The 21,069-nt window shown below is 41.1% G+C and overlaps 4 protein-coding genes across 5 annotated transcripts; 3 read left to right on the top strand and 1 right to left on the bottom strand.

Annotated features, from left to right (window-relative positions):
- The first annotated feature begins 308 nt into the window (after window positions 1-308).
- On the top strand, window positions 309-2,587 carry lmod3 (leiomodin 3 (fetal)). The gene is made up of 3 exons (XM_076166949.1): window positions 309-596; window positions 751-2,382; window positions 2,540-2,587. The coding sequence occupies exons 1-3, from the start codon at window positions 309-311 to the stop codon at window positions 2,585-2,587; spliced, it is 1,968 nt and encodes a 655-aa protein (XP_076023064.1).
- A 979-nt stretch (window positions 2,588-3,566) lies between these two features.
- LOC143013095 (PRA1 family protein 3-like) lies at window positions 3,567-6,826 on the bottom strand. The gene is made up of 3 exons (XM_076166566.1): window positions 6,518-6,826; window positions 5,680-5,897; window positions 3,567-4,790 (listed from the first exon to the last, which is right to left on the bottom strand). The coding sequence occupies exons 1-3, from the start codon at window positions 6,694-6,696 to the stop codon at window positions 4,615-4,617; spliced, it is 573 nt and encodes a 190-aa protein (XP_076022681.1). The 5' UTR covers window positions 6,697-6,826; the 3' UTR covers window positions 3,567-4,614.
- Window positions 6,827-6,835: 9 nt separating this feature from the next.
- LOC143013093 (NEDD8-activating enzyme E1 catalytic subunit-like) lies at window positions 6,836-13,031 on the top strand. 2 transcript variants are annotated; one of them, XM_076166564.1, is made up of 18 exons: window positions 6,836-6,987; window positions 7,089-7,127; window positions 8,389-8,512; window positions 8,614-8,694; window positions 8,788-8,870; window positions 9,016-9,096; window positions 9,188-9,231; window positions 9,328-9,392; window positions 9,472-9,627; window positions 9,985-10,087; window positions 10,214-10,324; window positions 10,457-10,510; window positions 10,660-10,696; window positions 10,795-10,876; window positions 10,987-11,087; window positions 11,184-11,247; window positions 11,336-11,390; window positions 11,489-13,028. In XM_076166564.1, exons 1-18 carry the CDS (start codon window positions 6,968-6,970, stop codon window positions 11,575-11,577), a joined length of 1,389 nt encoding a protein of 462 aa, XP_076022679.1. In that variant the 5' UTR covers window positions 6,836-6,967; the 3' UTR covers window positions 11,578-13,028. The 2 variants fall into 2 exon arrangements, with proteins under 2 accessions (XP_076022679.1, XP_076022680.1); XM_076166565.1 differs by lacking the exon at window positions 7,089-7,127 and having other exon boundaries at window positions 11,489-13,031.
- On the top strand, window positions 12,694-15,216 carry LOC143012916 (chemokine-like protein TAFA-2). Its single transcript, XM_076166256.1, has 5 exons — window positions 12,694-12,745; window positions 13,310-13,411; window positions 14,011-14,166; window positions 14,389-14,527; window positions 15,078-15,216. The coding sequence occupies exons 1-5, from the start codon at window positions 12,694-12,696 to the stop codon at window positions 15,214-15,216; spliced, it is 588 nt and encodes a 195-aa protein (XP_076022371.1).
- Window positions 15,217-21,069: the final 5,853 nt, after the last annotated feature.

Here is a 21,069-nt window from a genome sequence, read left to right as displayed (position 1 = left end):
TTATCGGCTTCCCCTGCCTGTGAAAACTGTCCACCTGCTGCTGTCTGTCCTTCGCCCAAAGCAACTGTCATCCCAAAGCCCCTGTTAGCCAAGCCAAGCTGGGAGGGTGTCTGAAATAAGAATGTTAGCATGTCTTCCCCCTGCTTGTGCCTTAAATATCTTCCATGCAGTTCACAGAGTTTAATTTTAGACTGCACATGAGGCAGGAACACACGGATTGTAGCTGAAGTCAAAGTCAGAAGCCTCACACTCCGCTCCTCCAAATCCTCTTGGCTTTTCATACCAACAGAAGCAGGAACAACGCAAATATGTCAAACAGTAAAGACATAGAGGAGATCAATGAAGAAGACATTGATGAAGATGAACTCCTCGCAATGCTTTCACCCGAGGAGCTTCAGGAGCTCCAGAGTGAGATGGATGTTATTATTGCCCCAGATGAGAGGGTGCCGGTAGGACAAAGACAGAAGGACCAGACAGAGAAGCCGCCAACTGGGACATTTGACCACCGCTCCCTGGTTGATTACCTCTACTGGGAGAAAGAGGCCAAACGTATGTTGGAGGAAGAGAGAGTGCCCGCTACTCTGCTGCCCAGCGAGGTAAGGCATCAGGCAATTGATCGCTCCTGTACAGATCACAGGTCAATCAAGAACGTCCAACAGATTTAGAGATTTGTTACTTTACAATTGGGAAATGTAAACCCAAATAATGGAAAGCAGTTCTTGCTTTGATGTTCTGGTTTCTTTTCACCAGAAAAGATTGAGGGAGGAAGCAGAAGAGAAAGAAGAAAAAGAAAAAAAGGCAGAAGATGTGGAATATGTGTATGAGGTTATCGAGGAGGTCATTGAGGAGGAAGCGGCTGATGGTATAGAAGGAGAGGAAATTATTGAGGAGATTATTGAGGAGATAGTGGAAGAGGTGGATGAGAGAGATGACAACAAAGTGCTGGATGTACGAGACAAGAAAGAGGAGAAAGAGGAGGATTTAGCTGTGATCACAAATGATCAGGAAAATCAAGATTCCTCATATCGCAACAAGGAAAACGTGCCAAGTAAAGAGGCCGACGACAATCAACCCGTTTCAGACACAAAGGAGATTGAGAGTTTAGTTTCAACACCGCGCACAATCCCAACTGAAGAGAAAGGAGAAAGTAAACCTACGGACTCTTCACCTCCCAAAGAATCAAGTCCTGCTTCAGAGGAGCAAGAAAGCAGTGAAACCAAAGACAAACTCCCTGAGAAAGAAGAGAAGAAAATAAATAAACTTAAGATTCCAAAGCTCGCACTGGGTAACATAAAAATGTCATCAAGACCTTCGGGAAATGAGACAAACTTGGACACAACGCTTGATAAGATCCGCAACAACCACCCATCTGTGACTGAGGTAAACCTCAACAACATAGAAAACATTCCCAAAGCGATGCTCCTGGACTACGTCAATGCCCTGAAGAAGAACAAATACGTGAAAACCTTCAGTATAGCCAACACAGGGGTGGATGAGAACATAGCCTATAACCTGGCCAACATGTTACGAGAGAATCGCAGCATTATTACTTTGAATATCGAATCCAACTTTATCACAGGAAAAGGCATCGTTGCTATAATCCGCTGCCTTCAGTTCAACGAGACTCTCACAGAGCTGCGCTTCCACAACCAGAGACACATGCTGGGTCACCACGCAGAAATGGAGATCTCACGCCTACTCAAAGCCAACAACACCCTCTTGAAGATGGGATACCACTTTGAGCAGCCAGGGCCCAGGATGGTGGTGACCAATATTTTAACCAGGAATCTTGACCAACAGAGGCAGCTGAGGAAGGAGGAGCAGAGGCAGCAGCAAGCGAAAGAGCAGAGGGATTTGATGCAAATGTATCAAAACACTCTGAACCTGCCGCCTGGTTTGCTTGAGATGCTTGGCTATCAACAAAGTTTAGAACTCCTGCAGCAACATGGGTTTATCCCGCCGTCTGTAGAAGAGAGCATTCAACATGAACCAAAGCATCCAACAGAACCCGCAAACCCAAATCCTCCAAAGCAACTCAAACACACTCAGAACAACGGGATTTCAAAGCCGGCCAGTGCTGAACCAGCAAACTCATTGAGAGATGTCCATCTGAAGAGAACTCCCAAAAAACGTAACCCACTGTTTGAGATGGACCCAAGGGAAGACAGGAGGCCAGAGAGGGCCAGTTTTCAGTTGAGGAAGACTCCCAAAGCAAAGGACACAGGCAGTGCAGCAGTGGCAGATGAAAGAGCCAACCTGTCTGATGTGATAAAGACTTTGAAGCCTATCCCACGCAGACGAGTCCCCCCAAAGGTGGACCTCACACCTCGTGATTGTCTCCTGACGGAGATCAAAAAGAGTAACGTGGCTTATCTCAAAGCTGTGAGTACATAACAATTATGGAGACGAAATGAGTTGTGAAGTCTCTGAACAAAAGGAAGACCATTTATCAGATGTGATGCTCTTCATGTAGTTAGGCAGGAATTTTGCTGAAAATGTGAATCATTTCATTTACTGTTGTTTTCTTTCTCTCTTACAGGTGCCGCTCCCTAAAGAGCTGGAATCAAGTGAAACAGACATCTTCTGAGGCTGTTTGTGTCAGCTGTTTTCTTTGTTCCACATGTTTATTTTTCACGTTTGAAGATTGGCACTCCAAACCTGATGAACTATGCACAATCAAATTGAATCACCTTGCACGTGACACATATTGGCTGCTTGTTCCATTTGTGTGCTCTTTCTCTTTCTTATTTCACTGAATGCTGTTGTCTTTACATTGTATCAATAATAAAGAAAATGTGCCAAAACATTGTGACATTTTTTTAGATGGTAAATATACATCTTATGGTAAAAATGAGTACATGACAAGAATAAAAGTATCTAAAATGTCTTTTGATCATTTCCTGTTCATCATTTGGTTAAATTCAATGGATGTGCAAATCCATCCATACATTTTCAATATTCAAAACAACTTCCTACATTTAATTTACCTGTAGTTTTTTATGTTGAATGGTTGATTTTGGAACAGAACTGTACTATGATATATTTGCTCTTTGTAAAAAAAATCTGCAGGGTTCTTTGTTTTTAAATAAAAGAGTAAGTATGTCCTCAATTTCAGACAAGGACATCCTTCCCTGGTGAAAGTCACTGCTGCTGTCCTGATTCTTAGGTGCAAAAAGGCAATTTGACAAATTTACTTCAAACATCTATAAAGATTGTTTTCTGATGTGTCCATTAACGTCAACTAAGCATTACGAGCACAGTTCCAATACATGTCAGAAACTGTAGATAATTCTGGACCCATTATTGGTTAGCCTACAATTTACTATGTGACAAATTAACAGCATTAATGTTTGTATGTCATAAATATGAATTGTTGATTTATTATCCATAGTAGTGTTTAACTGTCAGATCTTTGATGTCATCACCACCATTAGAAGAAGTCACAAATAAAAAAATAAAACATCTACCTGCCATTTGTAGGATTGTCAAGCACACATTGTGGTTAAAACTGAAACAAATGCTTCATCCAGGAAAACCAGTATAAAATAAACACCTAAGATTAGACATTTAATTTAGGATTTTTTAATGTTTTCGTCTTTACACAGAAAAGGGTGAGTGTGATCTGAGCAGAGGATGTAAGCGCATAAGAAACTTCCTGCATCAATACTTACAAGTAAAAGGGATTCAGTCACAAATTTAACTGATAATTGTAATTTGACATAAATTCATAAATGCGTCTGATTATGTGATCTGAAAATTGTATCACATACATTTTTTCATGCTATATCATCAAAATAATAGAATCATTAATACCAACACCATGAACATGTCATGACATACAATTTAATCAATAAAGCTGCACTTGCCATTCTTTTTTTTATTTATAATATTGCATAGCTGTGATCATAAGGGATACATTGAATAGTCAGCAACCACACACACAAATCTGAGAATACTTAGACTCCAGGATTATTAGTCAGGGCACATCTCAGATCAGTACTCAGGACTGAAGATATTACTCATATGGCTCCTCAAGGGATGAGATTGGAGTTATTGCTGTTTAATAAGCAGTTAAAGGTTCAGTGACAGTTGGATCGCTGTGGAGAATCTGGTTCTGCGCTGTGAATAGAAGATAAATGCATTTTTGTTTTGAGGTAGCGAACTGAATGAATCTGATTTATTTTTTGGAATAAATACAATGGGAATCTAATAACTGCTATATATCGTGTTCAGACATGCAGCTTAATTTTGCTGAAATAAACACTCTAGAAGTCGCCACGCAGAACAAAGTGCAAAATCAGCAACTGAGGAAAGCTCTTTGTCTTTGGACAAAGGAATGCTCAAAACCTTTGGTGCTCATACAAAATGACTCTCCACACTGTGATTGTGCAAATCTTGTTATCATCCAGTTCTCTGTATACTTCACATAGGATGGATTATAACAAATGCAGTAAAGTGAAGCAAAAGGCAAAATGGATGACGAGTAACAGAATGCAAACATCAATAACTTTTCTTGGGGTATGATGAAAACATAAAACTTGGGATGTTACTACAGAAACATTACTTGATACACTTTGACACAGACCTCCCTCGACGTACTGTATAGTTAGACCTTTACTCTTTAAGTTTGCTTTCAAGGAAATCCTGGATCTTGTTAATTTTCTCCTCCTGTTGATCCAAGAGGTCCAGAATGATGCCCATGGGGGTCTTCTTAAATCCAACGCCTTCAATCTTGTTCTCCAGTCTGTTCTTCATGTTGCGCAGTCTCAGAGAGGCGTGGATCAGAATCACTACAAGGGCGATAACAGGGGGGGGTCTATTTTTACTTTCAAAAGATCAGTGTGAAATTATAAACGCATGCGTCACAAATCATTACGTAGGGAAAACAGCTTGGGAAACCAAATGTGATATAGTTGCAACGCGGGCTGCATCACCAATCTATTATTCCCCTGTCAGGCAGATGCTGCATGCATGACATCAGACAGTAAATGTAGTTCTGTCGAAATCAACAACCCATAGCAACACATCAACACAAGCAGTGGTGGGCAGGCCTCCTGGGAAGCACTCTTTATATCCACCACTATGTGAGAGCGGCTGCATTTGCTCTAACAATCAAACCCATCAATTATCTTCACCACTCTGCTGAGCACAACACACCGACCGGCTCTAAATATACCCAGATAGCTCCAGCAAATCCAAAATGATTTGCTAGATCCTGTAATGTTACCTTTGTTTTGAAATGCTGCACATGATGTTCGATTCGTAAAGTGAGTAAGAATGAGGCGGTGGTTGGAAAATTATGTTTGCCAATAGAAAAGCCTCAGTGATGCATCACAGTGTGACTCACCATCGGTTAACAATTCACATCATAACATAAGCCTACAATAGTTAGAGTTGGTCAAGTACCAAAGATGAAGATACATTTATACAGGTCCAAAGTAAGGCTGAGTATTAACATTCTATAGTTTTCAGAGATGCTTTGTGCTTCTGATTATTGAAACTTTTAGTTATTGAATCTTGGTTGCTTTCTTTGGCTGATGGAATTTAGTAAATCTAAGAAAGAGTCTTTGTTTATGAAGGGAGATTTAAAACTAATATTGAGACTTTTAACTCAAAAGAAAGACTTATCAAATAGCATTGCAGCTTTAAAGGAGTAGACAACAAGAAGGTAATACTCACGGAGCAATGGGAAGGTGATGCCGAAGATGAAGACCATGACCCCACCGCACAACGACAGCAGGAAGTAGCTGGTGCCCATGACGCCGATGATGAACAGAGTCGGGTTCTTCTTTTTGAAGTTCTTGATGATGGTCTTATTCTCTCCTGCCCACACTGAACCCACGAAGACCAGAGTCACCACAGCTCCTCCCAGAAACATGCCAAAAGGGTTCAGAAACCTGAATATGACAAAATGATGATAAAATGACATAAATATCTTCATATAATACAATAGGTGTCAGCATTGTGTAAAAACAGCACAACCTGGTGGTGGAAAGTGTAACAGCGCCCATCCTGGCCGGTTTGGCGAGTAAAGCATTCCAAGGGAGATGCTTGCACAAGGCCTATACTCATAATTTCCACTACATCATCTTCTATTCAAAGAGCCCCATTACTCCTGCGTGCATTTTCACAAAATCTCAATTAAATGTGACTAAATGAGCTTTAGTACAACTTGTAGCATCAACGCGTCACTGGAAAGCCAAAGCTATAAACGTGGCTTCAAAACATGGAAGATGTGTGATTGGCTATCTCATGACATTTCAAAACACAAACAAACGAGGATAGCAACAGCCTCAGTGGTGTTGTTGCCGTCACTGACATACAAGGAGGGGTAGTCAGAATATGTTTACATGCCAGGGAAAGTAAATAAAAAGTCAGAAGCTCCGCCAGAGAAGCACAGATGATGCCAGGCGCTCTCTAATGTCCCGTATGAGCATGATGGGTGTGGGTCAGATGGCACGCAGGCTAATTAAACCCTGTCGATGTTAGCAAGCGTTAGCATGCTGTCAGGACTCACCCTACAATGACAAACACCACAATGGCCACGGCGAAGTAATTCGTCTGGTAATACAGTAAATTACTGATCACTCTGTTGTTCCATTTGGTCAAATCTGCGAAGTCCGGTTTGGCGTAGCGTTCCGCTCCGGGGCAGAAATCATCCCACGGTCGGAGGGGGGCCAGCTCCATCTTTGCCATGCCTTCAGCGTGTACACACACAGACACTGCGTAATATTTTCACGGATCAGCTGATCGCGGAGTCGGCTTGGGTGAGGTGGTCGGGCTCGGGGAGCGGTGCTATCTCGTAGCCTCTCGCGGAAATTGGATTCGCCCCAGCAGTCAGTGCTGCGCCATGCTTTTCTAAGACTGCGCAGCTGCGTAACCTTTGCTGCGCGAGCCGCCGTGTGCGGCGCAGCACTGACACTCGTTGACACAGTGGTGAGCATCGAGGACATGGGACCGTGAAAGTATGGCGGATGCTGAGGAGCCGTAAGTGATTACAGAGGAAAAATATAAATACAGCGTGTCTAAACTCTCACAGTTGAGCGTAAAGTCAGCATGCCTAAACCCAGTGTCCCCCTTTGTCCCAGGGAGAAGAAAAGAAGGCGAATAGAGGACCTGACTGAGAAGTTAGTGCCGAATGCTTACAGAGGTTCTTACTGGGTGCAGGTTTGCGTTGCACAGTGAGCAGCTACAGCTGGGCCACAAAACACGAAAATAAACATTTAGAATGGATATACGTATAAAATAGTATGCCTATCTGTTTGTCACATGTACTCACTGTCCATTTTCAGTGTTAGACGCGCATTCCATACGCTACAGTGAATTCAGACTCCTTTACCAAAAAGCAGGAGTGACTGTTGTGATTGTAGCGTAAACATAATTTACCGCAGTGCAATAGAGCTTCTTCCTATAATGCATCCAATGAACCATCAAAGGTTACTGGATTTAAATGTACAGTATGGAGACATTCAGGGTAAGAGAGACATTTATTTTAGCTACAGTGTAAACTTGCACAGCACGTTACAGCGGACTCACTGTTGTCACATCAGTGTTTTGATAAGTAACCAGGTCCCTGTGCTGTCAGTACTTTACAATGGATAGTAGTAAAGAGTCAAGTGAGTTATTTGTTATTTGTTCAGCTCAGGTTATCTTAAAGTGACAGAAGTGTCTTTACAAGCAGCTCACGACACAGAGCAAGCACTAATTGAAATCAAAACCTTTATGTAGAAGAGCAAAATGGAAGAAACATCATGAGAGGCAATTCCAAGCGGGACCTCCTCCTCTAATTACAACGTATACCAGACAGAGTAAGACTAAAGCATATAGAAAGCAGCAGTTGAGTAGTTAATTCGTTATCATCATCATTAAAGTGTGTGATGGTCCAGTGAGGGTCCACAGACAGGGTAACTTGGACAAAAAGTCAAGATGAACTAGATTTAGTAATGTATATGTATGACATCATTGTTGTAACATTGTTATTAGTTTGGGTGACACAGCTTTGACAGTTTGACATTATCACTATTGTTTGTTAAAGTAGCTTTAGAGTCCTGACACTGTTGTAAGCAACACTGGAAACAACCAATCATTTCATCATACATGGTATTTGGTTATTTGGCGTTTTCAAATCAAACTTCTTAAATTTAAAGTTACTTAGCCTTGTTGTGCGCGTGACAAATGTTTGACAGGCCTCCCCCAAGAAGTGAAACGTCTACCACACTCCACACAAAACTTGCTTAGCTGCAATGGTCAAGTCAGCCAAGTCGAGCAAGTGTACATCCTCAGGAGGTGTCGAGCTGTTTGTGAAGAGGGCAAAGGTCGCGTGTAGTAGCTACAGTGCAGGGACAGATTTCCCAGAATGCCCCAGTTGAGTGACTCTTGTTTGTCCAGAATGGCCGTAGATGGTGGACACGGGGACGGTGCTTGTGACTGGGGTGGTCGATGGAATCATGTGAAGAAGTTTTTGGAGAGACCCGGTCCGTTCACACATCCCAACTTTGAACCGAGCACCGAGGTAACGACACACTCATGGGAGGGGAAAGTGTGTTATTCCTAAACTGAATCCAGCGTGACGTCACCGCGTGTATTTAATGGTTGTTTCTGTTTCACGACCAGTCTTTACAATTCTTGTTGGAGACGTGCAAGATACTGGTGATCGGAGCAGGAGGACTCGGGTGTGAACTGCTCAAAAATCTGGTAGGAAATAACTTAAAGTGTATGTTACAGTGATTTAATTAATCAATCTATATCAACAGCCTAAGCTCCTGATGTGTTCTTGCGTTGCTCCAGGCCCTGTCAGGGTTTCGCGTTATTCATGTGGTTGATATGGACACCATCGACTTGTCCAACCTCAACAGGCAGTTCCTCTTCAGGTACGTTTCATCTTAATTTTGCCTCTATAATTTGTTTTTATGACATTATTCTCATGGATTCTAAATGATTTTCTCCTGTGCTGGAAACTGAAGTCTGAGAGTCTACAGTGAAATTCTTAACAAACCATTAAGTGCCTCCGTTTAGGCCCAAGGATATTGGAAGGCCGAAGGCAGAAGTGGCTGCAGACTTTGTCAACAGTCGAATCCCCGGATGTAAAGTTGTCCCGTATCCTTTTGCAGCTGGAGTGTTTACAGTGGGATGTTATTCCTGGAGACTCCACTGATTAGGATTTTGTATTCCTTATGAACACATACAGTCACTTTAAAAAGATCCAAGACTTTGACGAGTCTTTCTACCGACGTAAGTATGTTTCTCCTTACAGATTAATCTTCATCAGAGCTTATAAAACTAATTCACGGATCATAATAATTCTTAACGCTGATCTCCTCCTCGTAGAGTTCCACATCATCGTCTGTGGCCTGGACTCCATCATTGCCAGACGCTGGATGAACGGAATGCTGGTACAGACTTAGGCATTTTGAACTTATAGAAGAAAGCTTATTATGCAGCCTGTGTTTAGATGTGTGTGTTCTGCTTTAGATATCCCTCCTGACTTATGAAGGTGGAGTTTTGGACTCCAGCTCCATCATCCCGCTCATTGACGGAGGGACGGAGGGCTTTAAAGGCAACGCACGCGTCATACTGCCCGGCATGACGGCGTGCATCGACTGCACCCTGGAGCTGTACCCACCCCAGGTACTGACACATTATCTTGTAGTTTCACTTTAAAGTTGCTTTTCTTAGTAATGGATATCTTCCCTACAGAACTCAAACATCTTTATCATTCAATCTTAAAAACAATAACATAAAACAAAGTGCCTAGTATGAAACACCTCAGTAAAGTCTATTTCTCTGACTGTTATATTATTCCTCTGCTGCTGCAAAAATAAAGGAAGAAGGAAAGGAGTAATAGCTTGTCAGAGTGCGGATTTCTGTATTTTTGTCGTTGTGCAACTTGCTTTCTCCGCGCCTGATTTAAGAGACTGGAAGATGTAAGTACTCTGTGAAATTCCAGCGTTCCTTAAATGACTATCTCTACTCTACGATCCACAGATAAATTTCCCCATGTGCACCATCGCATCAATGCCAAGGCTACCAGAGCATTGCGTTGAATATGCCCGGATTTTACAGTGGCCCAAAGAGAAGCCATTTGGAGGTATGTGAGACGCCTCCCACCAAACACAACGCATCTTATCACAATACGTTCTCCTTATTTCCATTCCGCAAACCCCTCATTCAAGTTTGTAAAGCATAACGGCCACTTTCTTCCTCTTGTGCTCAGATAACGGCTTAGACGGAGACAACCCAGAGCACATCCAGTGGGTGTTTGAACGAGCACAAGAACGAGCAGCAGAGTTTCACATCACCGGAGTGACGTACAGGCTGACTCAAGGTGAAGCTGTGGATTAAATACCCACATTAATTCATCGTTTGACTGCTAGAAAGCGGTTGTATTGTCTGGCCTGTGTGTAATCAGTAACATGGTAAGGTGGAGTCACACTCATGACTGTTGTTTGTGCCACAGGAGTTGTGAAGCGGATCATCCCGGCCGTGGCTTCCACTAACGCCGTTATTGCAGGTTGGGAACTCATGTTTACACTGTACAAAGGCCTTGTTTGAAACTAAGGCGTAACCGTTATATTCTGTCAGATGTAAGACTTCAAAAGAAAGCAATACACAACTCACACACACACGCTGAACCCTCTGTCTTCATCTTGCTCCCTGCAGCTGCCTGTGCCACTGAAGTCTTTAAGATTGCTTCCAGGTTGGTCGCAGAGACATTCTCACCTTGAATTTATATACCGTTTTATCTGCTAGTTTGTCAGAAGGAACATTACTTAACGCCTGATTTTCTCTCCACAGCGCGTATATCCCTTTAAATAATTACCTAGTGTTTAACGACGTGCACGGCCTGTACACTTACACCTTCGAAGCGGAGCGAAAGGTTTGCTGTGTCGTAAATCCCTCTTGTCTGCATTGCAATGACATCTCTGCGTTTTGGCGTGCACGATTTGGGGGAATAACTAACTTTGCATCGCCCCATGTGTTTGGCAGGAGAATTGCTCGGCGTGCAGCCAGGTGCCTCAGGATCTTCAGTTTCCTCCCTCTGCCAAATTACAGGAGGTTTTAGAGTACCTGACGGAGAACGCCTCTCTGTGAGTTCACACAAACATCACTTCGGTAATCCTACCAGGTGAGAAGTCACAGTGATTAGATGACAACGTTGTGTATCAATGTTTTTTACGTTTCAGACAAATGAAATCTCCAGCAATCACCACAACCCTGGAAGGGAAGAATAAGACTCTGTATTTGCAGGTGACACTCAAATCCTTCAGAATTGGTGCAGTTTTTCCACCAGCAGCTTGTTTCCACAGACTAAACTACTGTTATCACTTCATTCCAGTCGGTTAAATCCATTGAAGAACGAACAAGGCCAAACCTCTGCAAAACCTTGAAAGGTACAAAGAAGCGTTTCCTTTTTATTTTCACTGTTTTGAGTCTACTAAAAGCGTCATTGATGTGAACATTTATTAACCGCGTTTCCCCTCTCATGCAGAGCTGGGCTTGTCAGACGGACAGGAACTGGCTGTGGCCGACGTCACCACGCCGCAAACCGTTCTCTTCAAGCTCAACTTCACCAACTGAACCTCCGTCACAGCACACACGCACACACACAGCACTGACGTATCCACTGTATGTGAACACCAAGCGGTTGTCGCATCGTAACGTTGCTGCCACGTTCCAACAGTATGTTTGATATGATGGTGTAAATAAGTATAGTGAAGTCAGGAAACGGGCGTGATATGACATGGAAACGTTTTTCTATGTTACTTTGTTTACAGCTTCTGTAAATGTCTTGTGTCAATTTACATTGTAGTTATTTCTCTGTCAGTCAGGTGACAGTAATAATGTTCACTTTGCTGTAATAAACTTGATTATTAGTCTTAAGAGGCAGCAGCCGCCTGCAGCAAGTTTCTGTCTGATTGTTGTGATATGTGTTGAATGTGTGGCAGCGAAGGTTTTAAAAGAAATGTGTTATTCATTTTTACTATATGGTAATGTGACAGTTTTACATTGAGTCTACAAGAAAACAAAAAGTTACTCTCTCTTTTATGTTGGGGGTCACTTTGCAGGAAGGTCTGCAAAAGGTGGACTTAGAAGGAACGGCTTAATAGTGAATAGTTTACAATTAGTTCCTAAATTTAAAAAATCAGAAGGTAATCAACTTATTTCCCAGCAGAGAAGACTGACACTGACTATTAAAGAACGGAAGGTGCTATTTTTCTCAAATTCCTGTTAATTAGAATATCTCCATTATAGTCTAACACATATTTAATTAGTATTCAACGTCTAAAGAAGCCTGTATATTTTTTGTAAAGGAAATGCTATGATAATAATTCTAATAATGATGCTATGTCTTTGAGTGCAGAGACCATGAAGATAAAGTGACAGCTGTATAAATGTGTCAGATTACAGATGAGTCGTTGTTGTGACGGTGAGAAACGGCCTGAGCTCTGCGCCTCTGTAAGCTCCTTATATGCCCTAATGAAAGTGCAGCATATTGTCCGGAAGACAGATGGTTTGTGTCTTGATGAAGTTTTTAATTTAGCTGACAGACTTTGTGTGAGTGTTCACGTCTCACATCCACGCAGAGGTTAAATCACTCTGCGGGGATTTGTGATCTCTCAGTCGGGGCGATCTTCCTCATGGCACAAAGATGATCATCTTTCTCCCTGTTGATGGTGGGAAACTTTAACAAATATGAGGCTAAATCTGATTCCTTACTTTGCTACATTTTACGTCACCGCAGGAGGTACGTACAGTATGTACAATAATACTGCTTTTGATAACTTGTTGAGCAATCCTGTTTAATGTTTGTATTTAACTGTCCAGTCTACTATCTTTGCCGCAGTTTTCTGCCACAAATTCTCACTGTACAGGGCAAAGTAATGTAAACTCTCAATAGGGTTTTTTGAAATATGAGAAACGTTATTGTACCATTGATCGCACGCAGGATTGCTGATGGATTTAATGCATAATTACAGGACTAGTGATGTGAGATACTGTAAGTTTTTATTTACGTATTGATGTGATTTTTTAAACCTTTCCTCATTGTTTTTTTTAATCTGAGTATGTCTGTTTTCAACCCAACGTGTCTGGGAATATGCTTGACTGATCGAATAAAGTCCAAATCACTAAATCACTGTTTCCTAGAATACAATCTGTTTGGCCTCCAGTCATTCAGCCTCTGATCGGGCTTTTAATACAAATTCAATAAAGTGATATGACCTCATCAGGAGGATCTAGATTGGCACGTTTGATTACTTTGTCATTATAGAGTATTTTTTCTAATCCAGTGAACATCTCTTCTGTGCAGGTAAGATGAAGCCTTTACACTGTGGTCTGCTGCTTCTCTGTGTAGTGAGCCTCTGCAGCCAGCTTGTCTCCACTGGCAACCAAAGCTCCGGGGGACAGACAGGTAAGACCCAGCCAGGCCAGTCTCACACCCTGAGGGACTCATTATGGCTCCTGGTCATCAGCCAATAGTCCCCTGGCAGAGAGTTCAGTTTAAGTAACAGAATCACACTAGAAGCTGACTGATGAAACACCTGGGCATGTGTGTGTCGATGTGGTGTAGTTTTGTATGTCTGGATTTGTACGGATAAGCTCTGATTGTTCCCAAATGCAAGAGAATTTACCTTCTGTTGTATTACCTGTAATAATAATGATGATCACAAGAAACTTATTCTTTTTATTAGGCTTAAATCAGCTGATACAGACACACCAGCTAAGAATGAGCCTGATTTTCAACCTTAAAATGATTATATGTATTTCCTAGCCAAAGTTCTGACGTTTTCCACCCACTTGGTGGTGCTGTAGCTTCAGAAACATCACACATCATGTCAGGGCTACCATCTCTGGTCTTACTCTGTCGATCGGGGGAGTCTAATGAAAAATATTGTCATCTATTTAGATATAACATGAAGAGATTGCTGCAGCGTGAGTCTTCTGCTTCCACCTCTATGTAAAAGTATTAATGCAAATTTCCCATCCTTCCGTCTGACTTCTCTTTCTCAGGGTCGTCACAGGAGAGGACAGGGATTTGTGAAGTGGTTGCTGCTCATCGTTGCTGCAATAAGAACAAGATTGAAGAACGCTCTCAAACAGTCAAGTGTTCCTGCTTCCCAGGACAGGTTGCAGGGACAACAAGGACTCTGCCCTCTTGTGTTGAGGGTAAAAGTTACTTTGATGCTCTTGTCTGGAAAATTTTCTGACAAATACATCTTTTGTCAAAGTCGACATGTGAAAGGTCAGGTTAGTCAGGCCCATGAGACCTCACTGATACTGGGCCTGTCAAGGACTGAGGAGTATGACATGTGATGGAAGTGTTTTTTCCCTATTCCAGAAGTCCTTCTGTCTGAAGTGACCTTCTGCTGTGCTTGTGTTTCTCTCCAGCCTCCATTGTCCGTCAGCAGTGGTGGTGTAAAATGGAGCCGTGTTTGGAGGGGGAGGAGTGCCGAGTTCTCCCCGACCTCACCGGCTGGTCCTGCATCTCTGGGAATAAAATAAAGACCACTAAGGTGAGGAGAGACCGGTGCTACCCCAATAAAACATGTAATGGCCCCAGTTTAAGGCCAAGATGTGTTTAAAAAATACTCAACTCAAGCCATATGGTAAGTCTCGTCCTTGTTCATTGATATACTTATATGCAAAGAGGGACACTTCTCATCATAAAGCTTTATTTTAGTAAGCGCTCTTTGATGCTGAGAGATTCCACAATCAAATGTAATAACCGCCCCCAATGGCCACATCAACACTCTCCACCAAAGGCTCAGTGGGCTAAGAAGCCTAATGCCATAATCGGGTGAATGATGAGGCCAGTAGGAAAAATAGGAAATAAGCTGTAAAATATGTAGTACCAAACACTAAAACCCATGTAATTAAAAGTGACGACCAAAGGAAGCCCAGCTGCATTTAGGGATGTACAAGCTTGTGTTGAACAGTTGTTCATGAGGGATTTCAGGGAAACATTTAGAGGTGAATAGGGGAAAAAGTGCCACTCCCAGCATATATAATGAGATAACACAACAGATGATGTATTATATAGTTATTGATCCATTTTGTCTATCCATTGTTGTTTTCAGGTGGCACGGTAGCGGTCACCAACAGTTGACTAGGAGGACAGCAAACGCCTCACCAGATCCCAACAAAGAAGCAAATGGGTTATCACTGGATCATTACTGTGAAGAGAATAAACCACAGGCGCTCATTATCTTCCTCTAATTTGGACACCGTGGACATCTTGTTAGCAGCAAACTTTGAATGAAAATATGCCATTTACAGATCCAAACACATAACTCCTGCAAAAGCATGTATTGTTGTTTGCAGGGCTCAATATTCTGGGCATGCTGCGTTGCACTCAAACTAAGTTTCCATGGGCCCGCTGGCAGACACTTATAAAGAGATTTTGTGGATTTTCAGAAGGCAGGAAGAGGATCCAGTCAGCAGCTTGTGACTTTCTTCACCGATCAAAGCAAAGGGCTGCAAATACTGAGAAATTTATGATCATGTAGCGTTTGTCCCGCGGATTTACTTTGAGTTTCGTAAAGAGGTCAGATCCCCTTGGACTAGTCCTTATGACAAAGAGGCAGTGGCACGAACATGTGTGGAGGAACACACACGCACGCACGCACACACGCACGCACACACGCACACACGCACACACGCACACACGCACACGCACACACACACGCACGCACACAGACACACAAAGACTGCTTTTCGACTCCACCGGTTGGACAGGCCACCACCTGCAACGCTGCGATGCTGTGCGCACAAGCATGAAACTCTGATGCAAAACAAGGGCTGTTTGAAATGCTAATCACGGGGAGAGAGGGGAGACAAAATACGAAGAGGAGCTTCTTTACTGCCGAGAGTATTTACATCATTCTTTTGTTTGTCTCTCTAAACTGAGTGCTCCTGTGGAGGGGACTCCGCTTATAGTAATGATGGGGAACATTGGAGATTTCTCTGCCTTGAAGCAAATCGGCGCCACTCAAAACACAGAATGCTTACCGTTACCACCAATTCATCATTTGTCCTCTTTTTGATGAACAATATTTCTTCTGGATCCACCCTGATTGCCTCTCTTTTATCCCTTCAGTTCAGCTTTGCATTTTTCCAGTGGCAATGAAGAGGCATTTTCTAATAACACAAACAAGCTAACTGCAAATTGTGAAACATCTGACATACATGAATGCCACACGCTGTGTTAGTTGAAAGCAGTTGAATTCTAAGTAGGGTGCTCAACATTTGCTTGTTGCAATTATGCGTTATGATTGTGTATGATTTGGTCGTTGCACTGCTCTTTGCTGAGCTGTCACGCTGTCCAGAGCAATTCACGCACAGCTATGCTTTGAGGGGAATCTTATTGTTATCATTTGCTGTGCTATGAAAATAACAGGGTTGTGAACGCTGTCGAAAAGACAAACACAGTGTAGTTTAAACATTCACATCATGATATTTCAATGTGTTGGAGGTTTCTGTTAATATCATTGACCTAATCTCATAATCAATAATGCCATCAAACCGAATATGGTAGTGTGTCATCAATTGATAAATGCTTATCACAGGACAAATTGAGGTAAACAATGAGATTCTATTCAAGGGCTTTACAAACAGCAGCATCTCTCACACGGTGATGTAGCTACATTTGAATCCCATAAGAAGTAGCACAGTATCATAAACTCTATTTGGGATCAGCCAGATTCGTTTTATGAATGGATGAATATATACAATACGATGCTGTTAACCATCAACAGCATCACAAATGATCAAATTAACCCTCTGGTGCTCTCAAAAATGCAATATTAATAGCTTGGCAAAGGTCATAGTCGTTCATGGGCGTGACTGGATTCTATACTATAGGTGTTAATGTATGGTGTGAACTCTTGTGTGTAAAGTTTAAGATATATATGTGTGTAAGGCAAACCACTTTTACTCAGTATTTATTTCACGACCTTGGGACCACAGGCACCTCTCCCGATATAACAGCTTTATTTTCTGATGGTTTCATCTTTTCCTCTTCCACAGTTATACTGAGGGAAACTCTTAAGAGCTTGCAGCTTTTGAGATTATTCAGTCTCAATTTAATGATGTTTACCGACTCCGTGGAAAGAACACATCAAATAGTGTAGATATCAGAACTTCCCGAGGCGAGTGGATTTAGCAGGCACATTGTTAAAAATATTTTTCAGTCCCTGATTCTTTCAAACTGAAATGGAATATTGTTTGTTATAACTTTAGATTTTATTGTTAAACTCAGTGGCCGCTTTATTAGAGACACCTGTACATCCCTTTACAATGTAATGTAAGAATATTTCTCTTTGCAACATTTGGAAGCTGCAGGAAGAGGAATTCACAGTCAACAAGCAGATTCAGTAGTGTTTACAGTTTTCAATTACTCACTTTAGTTTTTTTAGATTGACGTAATTGCTGTAATGGTCATATATTGTCTTCAACATTAGGCGCTTCCATATTTTGGATTTATTTTTCTAAATGGTAGATTTTCTCCTTTTAAATGCAAACTTGAGACAAACTTGAACGATGAAACAAAGTGAAATCCTTTACACCCCAGTGGGATTTATTTCAACATTGACAGCTCATCCCAACGTTTGTGCTCATATTCGGCTCTTACTGTTTTATTCTGTTGCAAAGAGCTGTTATGACCTTAAATACATATGGCACATCATTGTATTTATATTGGGAGTTTAACACATATTCTCACAGGTTAACGCACAGGTCGCATCACCTTTTAACTTAAACTTGTGATAATTAACTGAAAGCCACTGCTGCATATATGAAGATGAAAACTTAAGTATGTCTGAGAATGCATAACTCTGCAGGGAATGATTCACAGTCATAGGCACAGCAGCCAGTATGAAGAAATTAAGATATAGAAGATACAGGATTGTGAATTTATTGCAGGCGAGAAAACACTTTACAATGGGAGCAGAACTACAGGGAATTACAACAGATGAACAAGAGATTAAATAAATGCATCATTTTCTCCAAATCAGTAATAGAATGTGGTAAAAATAACTTCAATTTAGAGCTGTTATTGGAGTGGTATTAAGGAGGTTTTAATCGTTCTTTCTTTCTTGATTCCTTCAATTCAAATCAGAATCACAAATACACAATTCTGGCAGTGTGTTTGATGACAGTTTCCAGGTTGTACATGGCACCGAGGCTCTCTCTCTCTCTCTCTCTCTCTCTCTCTCTCTCTCTCTCTCTCCCTCTGTGTATGTGTGGATGAACTAAATTAGCTTTTCTTTTACTGCAGGCAACTCTACAGGCAACTCAGAGCAACAGAGTGAATGCAATTTGGCCATGGCTCAGAGGTTTGATCTATTTGCCTTGTCATTATGCATACATATGGGCTGGAAAACAGATTACATTTTACGTAATTAAAACAGAGAGCTGAGCAATTGCGAGTTAATGAACAAATGTTAATTGGACAATATTAATGTTATCAGCTGTGTGCGATGTATTCATATGCGTTTACACTTTAGCTCCATGACTCGTGGCTGTGTGTTAAAGTAATGGAACAGATGCTATTATGTACCTTGATACACAGAGAATTCCATATTTATTCTTCTAACATCACGTCTCTATCATCGGAAGTTTCTTTCTTTGGGTTTTAACATAAGAGAAAAGGTAATAATGTATTTTCAGTGTGAGATGTTTCATTTTTCTTCAGATGACATCTTAGGAAAGGTGTTGATTCATAACAAAAAGCTCTATTGTGACACCTTTTTTATCAACAGAGAAGAAAACAAGTGGACTCAGACAGCACAACTTTTAACTTCCTTTCATCACAATTTCAAGGAAGAATACAAAACTAAATGGCTTATGAAATTGCAAATACAGAAAAGCAAACTCACTCCTCCCTCTGCTGAAATTTGGAAAATGGAGGATGATTTGGTTTCGAGAGTCGGAATTCATCTGCTATTTGAGCACTAACATATTTTTGTCATCTCAAAATGAGTAGAAAATTCATTCTTCCCTTCACAGATTTTCTCCTGTTTTCGGTTCCGCAAAGAGGCAAAATTGTAAACACATGACTGGAACATTGTGTATTCAACCTTCAGATCAGGGCAGCCTAATTTCATCAACTATTTTTGAAGTGTCTCGTATGGATGATTGTGATTTAGTGTCAGACTCCATTTAAGTCGAGCATAGTGATGGGGAGAAAAATAACCTACAGCAAGACACAGCAGTCAGGGAGACGGATTGGACGAGACTGAGCCACTGCTCATTTCATGTCCTTCAACAGACAACACATGAATGAGGTCACCGTCTATGAAATAAATACAAATCTTGCTCCATGACGACAGATCCCTTATGATATTCTCTTTTCATTTGATCTGATAGTACTATTTCTTTGTTGTGTAACAATAAAAATCATCCCTTCATGGTTTTCTATTTCTATTATTAGTTTGTTTAAAATACTTTTTGTTTACCTCACATTTACAAATGTTATATTACATATACCTGACAATAGCAAGAAGTGACCATATATATTACATAATTCAAGTTCAAACATAAACTGTAGTATGTGTAGTGTAGACCATATCTATAATAAACATTAATTTCACATGTGTTTGCATTTATGAAAATATATTGGTTTTAAATATACAGTATGTAAATGTCTAGTAGCATATGTGTAACATGGACAGCATGATTACCACCTTTTTCACATATTACACATGATATATGTCATCTCTTTACAGAGCGTACATATGATTAACATGTATTGCATGCCAGATAATTTAAGCTCCTATATAAGGCTTCATATGCTTTCTATACATACAATATTCCAGTTTGAATAGGGCATATATGTCATTCCAATGTATTTCATGGTGTTTATATATATTGTCCATATATGACATACATAATCGGACATTCCACATTTAAACACACTGTATCTTCTACTGTATATACTGTATCTTATAAGTGTATTGGATTGGCTCTTATTAGGACTGAGATCAGGTTCATGTTAAGGTATTCTTCTCAAAGCAGAACTTTAACGCCGCAGGCTTTCTTTCCTCAAACCTGCAGCTATTGTGTATGCTGTGTTGTTCATAAATGGCAGAGGAGACTCATCTTAAATTCAAGTCAGGCTCTTTCATACAAAGCTAAATCCTCTTTCCACGTATAAAAAGGCCCTCAACGTATTCATCTCTCTGTTCAGCAATTATTTAGTCTACCTATGCACTGTACAGCTTCACAGAAGGATTCATTTTTACGTTTCCTTGAGGCATTTAGCTGATACTCTCACCCACTGCAACACTCGGCTTCTTCAACCGATCCTCTACAAAGTCTGTGATCCGAACCACAACTCCATATGGCTAACTTCACACATTTATTCACATTTATTTCCAAACAGTCTTATCACAGCAGGTCGCAGCTTAGTCAAATGATCACACTGGGAAATTAAACATTTTGTAATGTTTTGTCAAAAACATTATGTCATGGTGGTTTCTAATTGTATTATAAAACCATTTATAGCTTCATGATTTCATTAATCTCTGAAATTGGTCAGCATCAGGATCTGTAAAACACAGGCATCAGCGCAGCACCACGTTATTGCTCTGACATAAGTTGATATAAAGCAGTGCATCAGACTCAGTGCTGATGTCATTGTAAATCTACTGTTTGCCTTGTGTGATGAAGTTATTTCTTTGTGAGGACCTAACAGCATGAAAGGCCTGGTGTTCTCTGCATGAATCATTTAGATGAAAGCCAGAGGAGGAGGGGGAGAGGACCATGAGGCACCTGATGTCAACTTTAATTAGAATCCAGTTTGGGCTGCGTTACCTTGACTTTGAAATCCCAGAATCCCGCAGGGGCAGTGGAGACAGTTCTCGGTTAGAGGATGTGATTAGAATGGGTAATGCCCGATGCCACGGAAAAGAATGGCAAACACAAATTAATCACATTGCCTTTCCAACTGCATTTGTACTGTATAGCTGCATATCAGGCTGCAAGTATGTGTATTTATATCCCTTGTTGGTGATTTGTTTTCTGTCTGCAACAATCCTGCATCTCATTTGATACACATCCTTCTCCAGCATT

Source organism: Genypterus blacodes, unplaced genomic scaffold (assembly GCF_046128005.1).
Source record: "Genypterus blacodes isolate CSIRO-AG114 ecotype Tasmania unplaced genomic scaffold, CSIRO-AGI_Gbla_v1 ptg000156l_1, whole genome shotgun sequence".
NCBI classification, from domain to species: domain Eukaryota; kingdom Metazoa; phylum Chordata; class Actinopteri; order Ophidiiformes; family Ophidiidae; genus Genypterus; species Genypterus blacodes.
This window is presented reverse-complemented; position numbering and strand designations above follow the sequence as displayed.

Excerpts from the sequence above, each read along its gene's own strand:
- lmod3 (XM_076166949.1), top strand. The coding sequence starts at position 309 with ATGTCAAACAGTAAAGACATAGAGGAGATCAATGAAGAAGACATTGAT. Across the intron at positions 597-750 it reads CTACTCTGCTGCCCAGCGAG|AAAAGATTGAGGGAGGAAGC; the intron begins GTAAGGCATCAG and ends TCTTTTCACCAG. Across the intron at positions 2,383-2,539 it reads ACGTGGCTTATCTCAAAGCT|GTGCCGCTCCCTAAAGAGCT; the intron begins GTGAGTACATAA and ends TCTCTCTTACAG.
- LOC143013095 (XM_076166566.1), bottom strand. The coding sequence starts at position 6,696 with ATGGCAAAGATGGAGCTGGCCCCCCTCCGACCGTGGGATGATTTCTGC. Across the intron at positions 5,898-6,517 it reads GTGGTGTTTGTCATTGTAGG|GTTTCTGAACCCTTTTGGCA; the intron begins GTGAGTCCTGAC and ends TGTCATATTCAG. Across the intron at positions 4,791-5,679 it reads CATCACCTTCCCATTGCTCC|TGATTCTGATCCACGCCTCT; the intron begins GTGAGTATTACC and ends TCGCCCTTGTAG.
- LOC143013093 (XM_076166564.1), top strand. The coding sequence starts at position 6,968 with ATGGCGGATGCTGAGGAGCC. Across the intron at positions 10,088-10,213 it reads CAAAGAGAAGCCATTTGGAG|ATAACGGCTTAGACGGAGAC; the intron begins GTATGTGAGACG and ends TCTTGTGCTCAG. Across the intron at positions 10,511-10,659 it reads CACTAACGCCGTTATTGCAG|CTGCCTGTGCCACTGAAGTC; the intron begins GTTGGGAACTCA and ends TGCTCCCTGCAG.
- LOC143012916 (XM_076166256.1), top strand. The coding sequence starts at position 12,694 with ATGAGGCTAAATCTGATTCCTTACTTTGCTACATTTTACGTCACCGCA. Across the intron at positions 14,167-14,388 it reads TCTGCCCTCTTGTGTTGAGG|CCTCCATTGTCCGTCAGCAG; the intron begins GTAAAAGTTACT and ends GTTTCTCTCCAG. Across the intron at positions 14,528-15,077 it reads ACTAAGGTGAGGAGAGACCG|GTGGCACGGTAGCGGTCACC; the intron begins GTGCTACCCCAA and ends TGTTGTTTTCAG.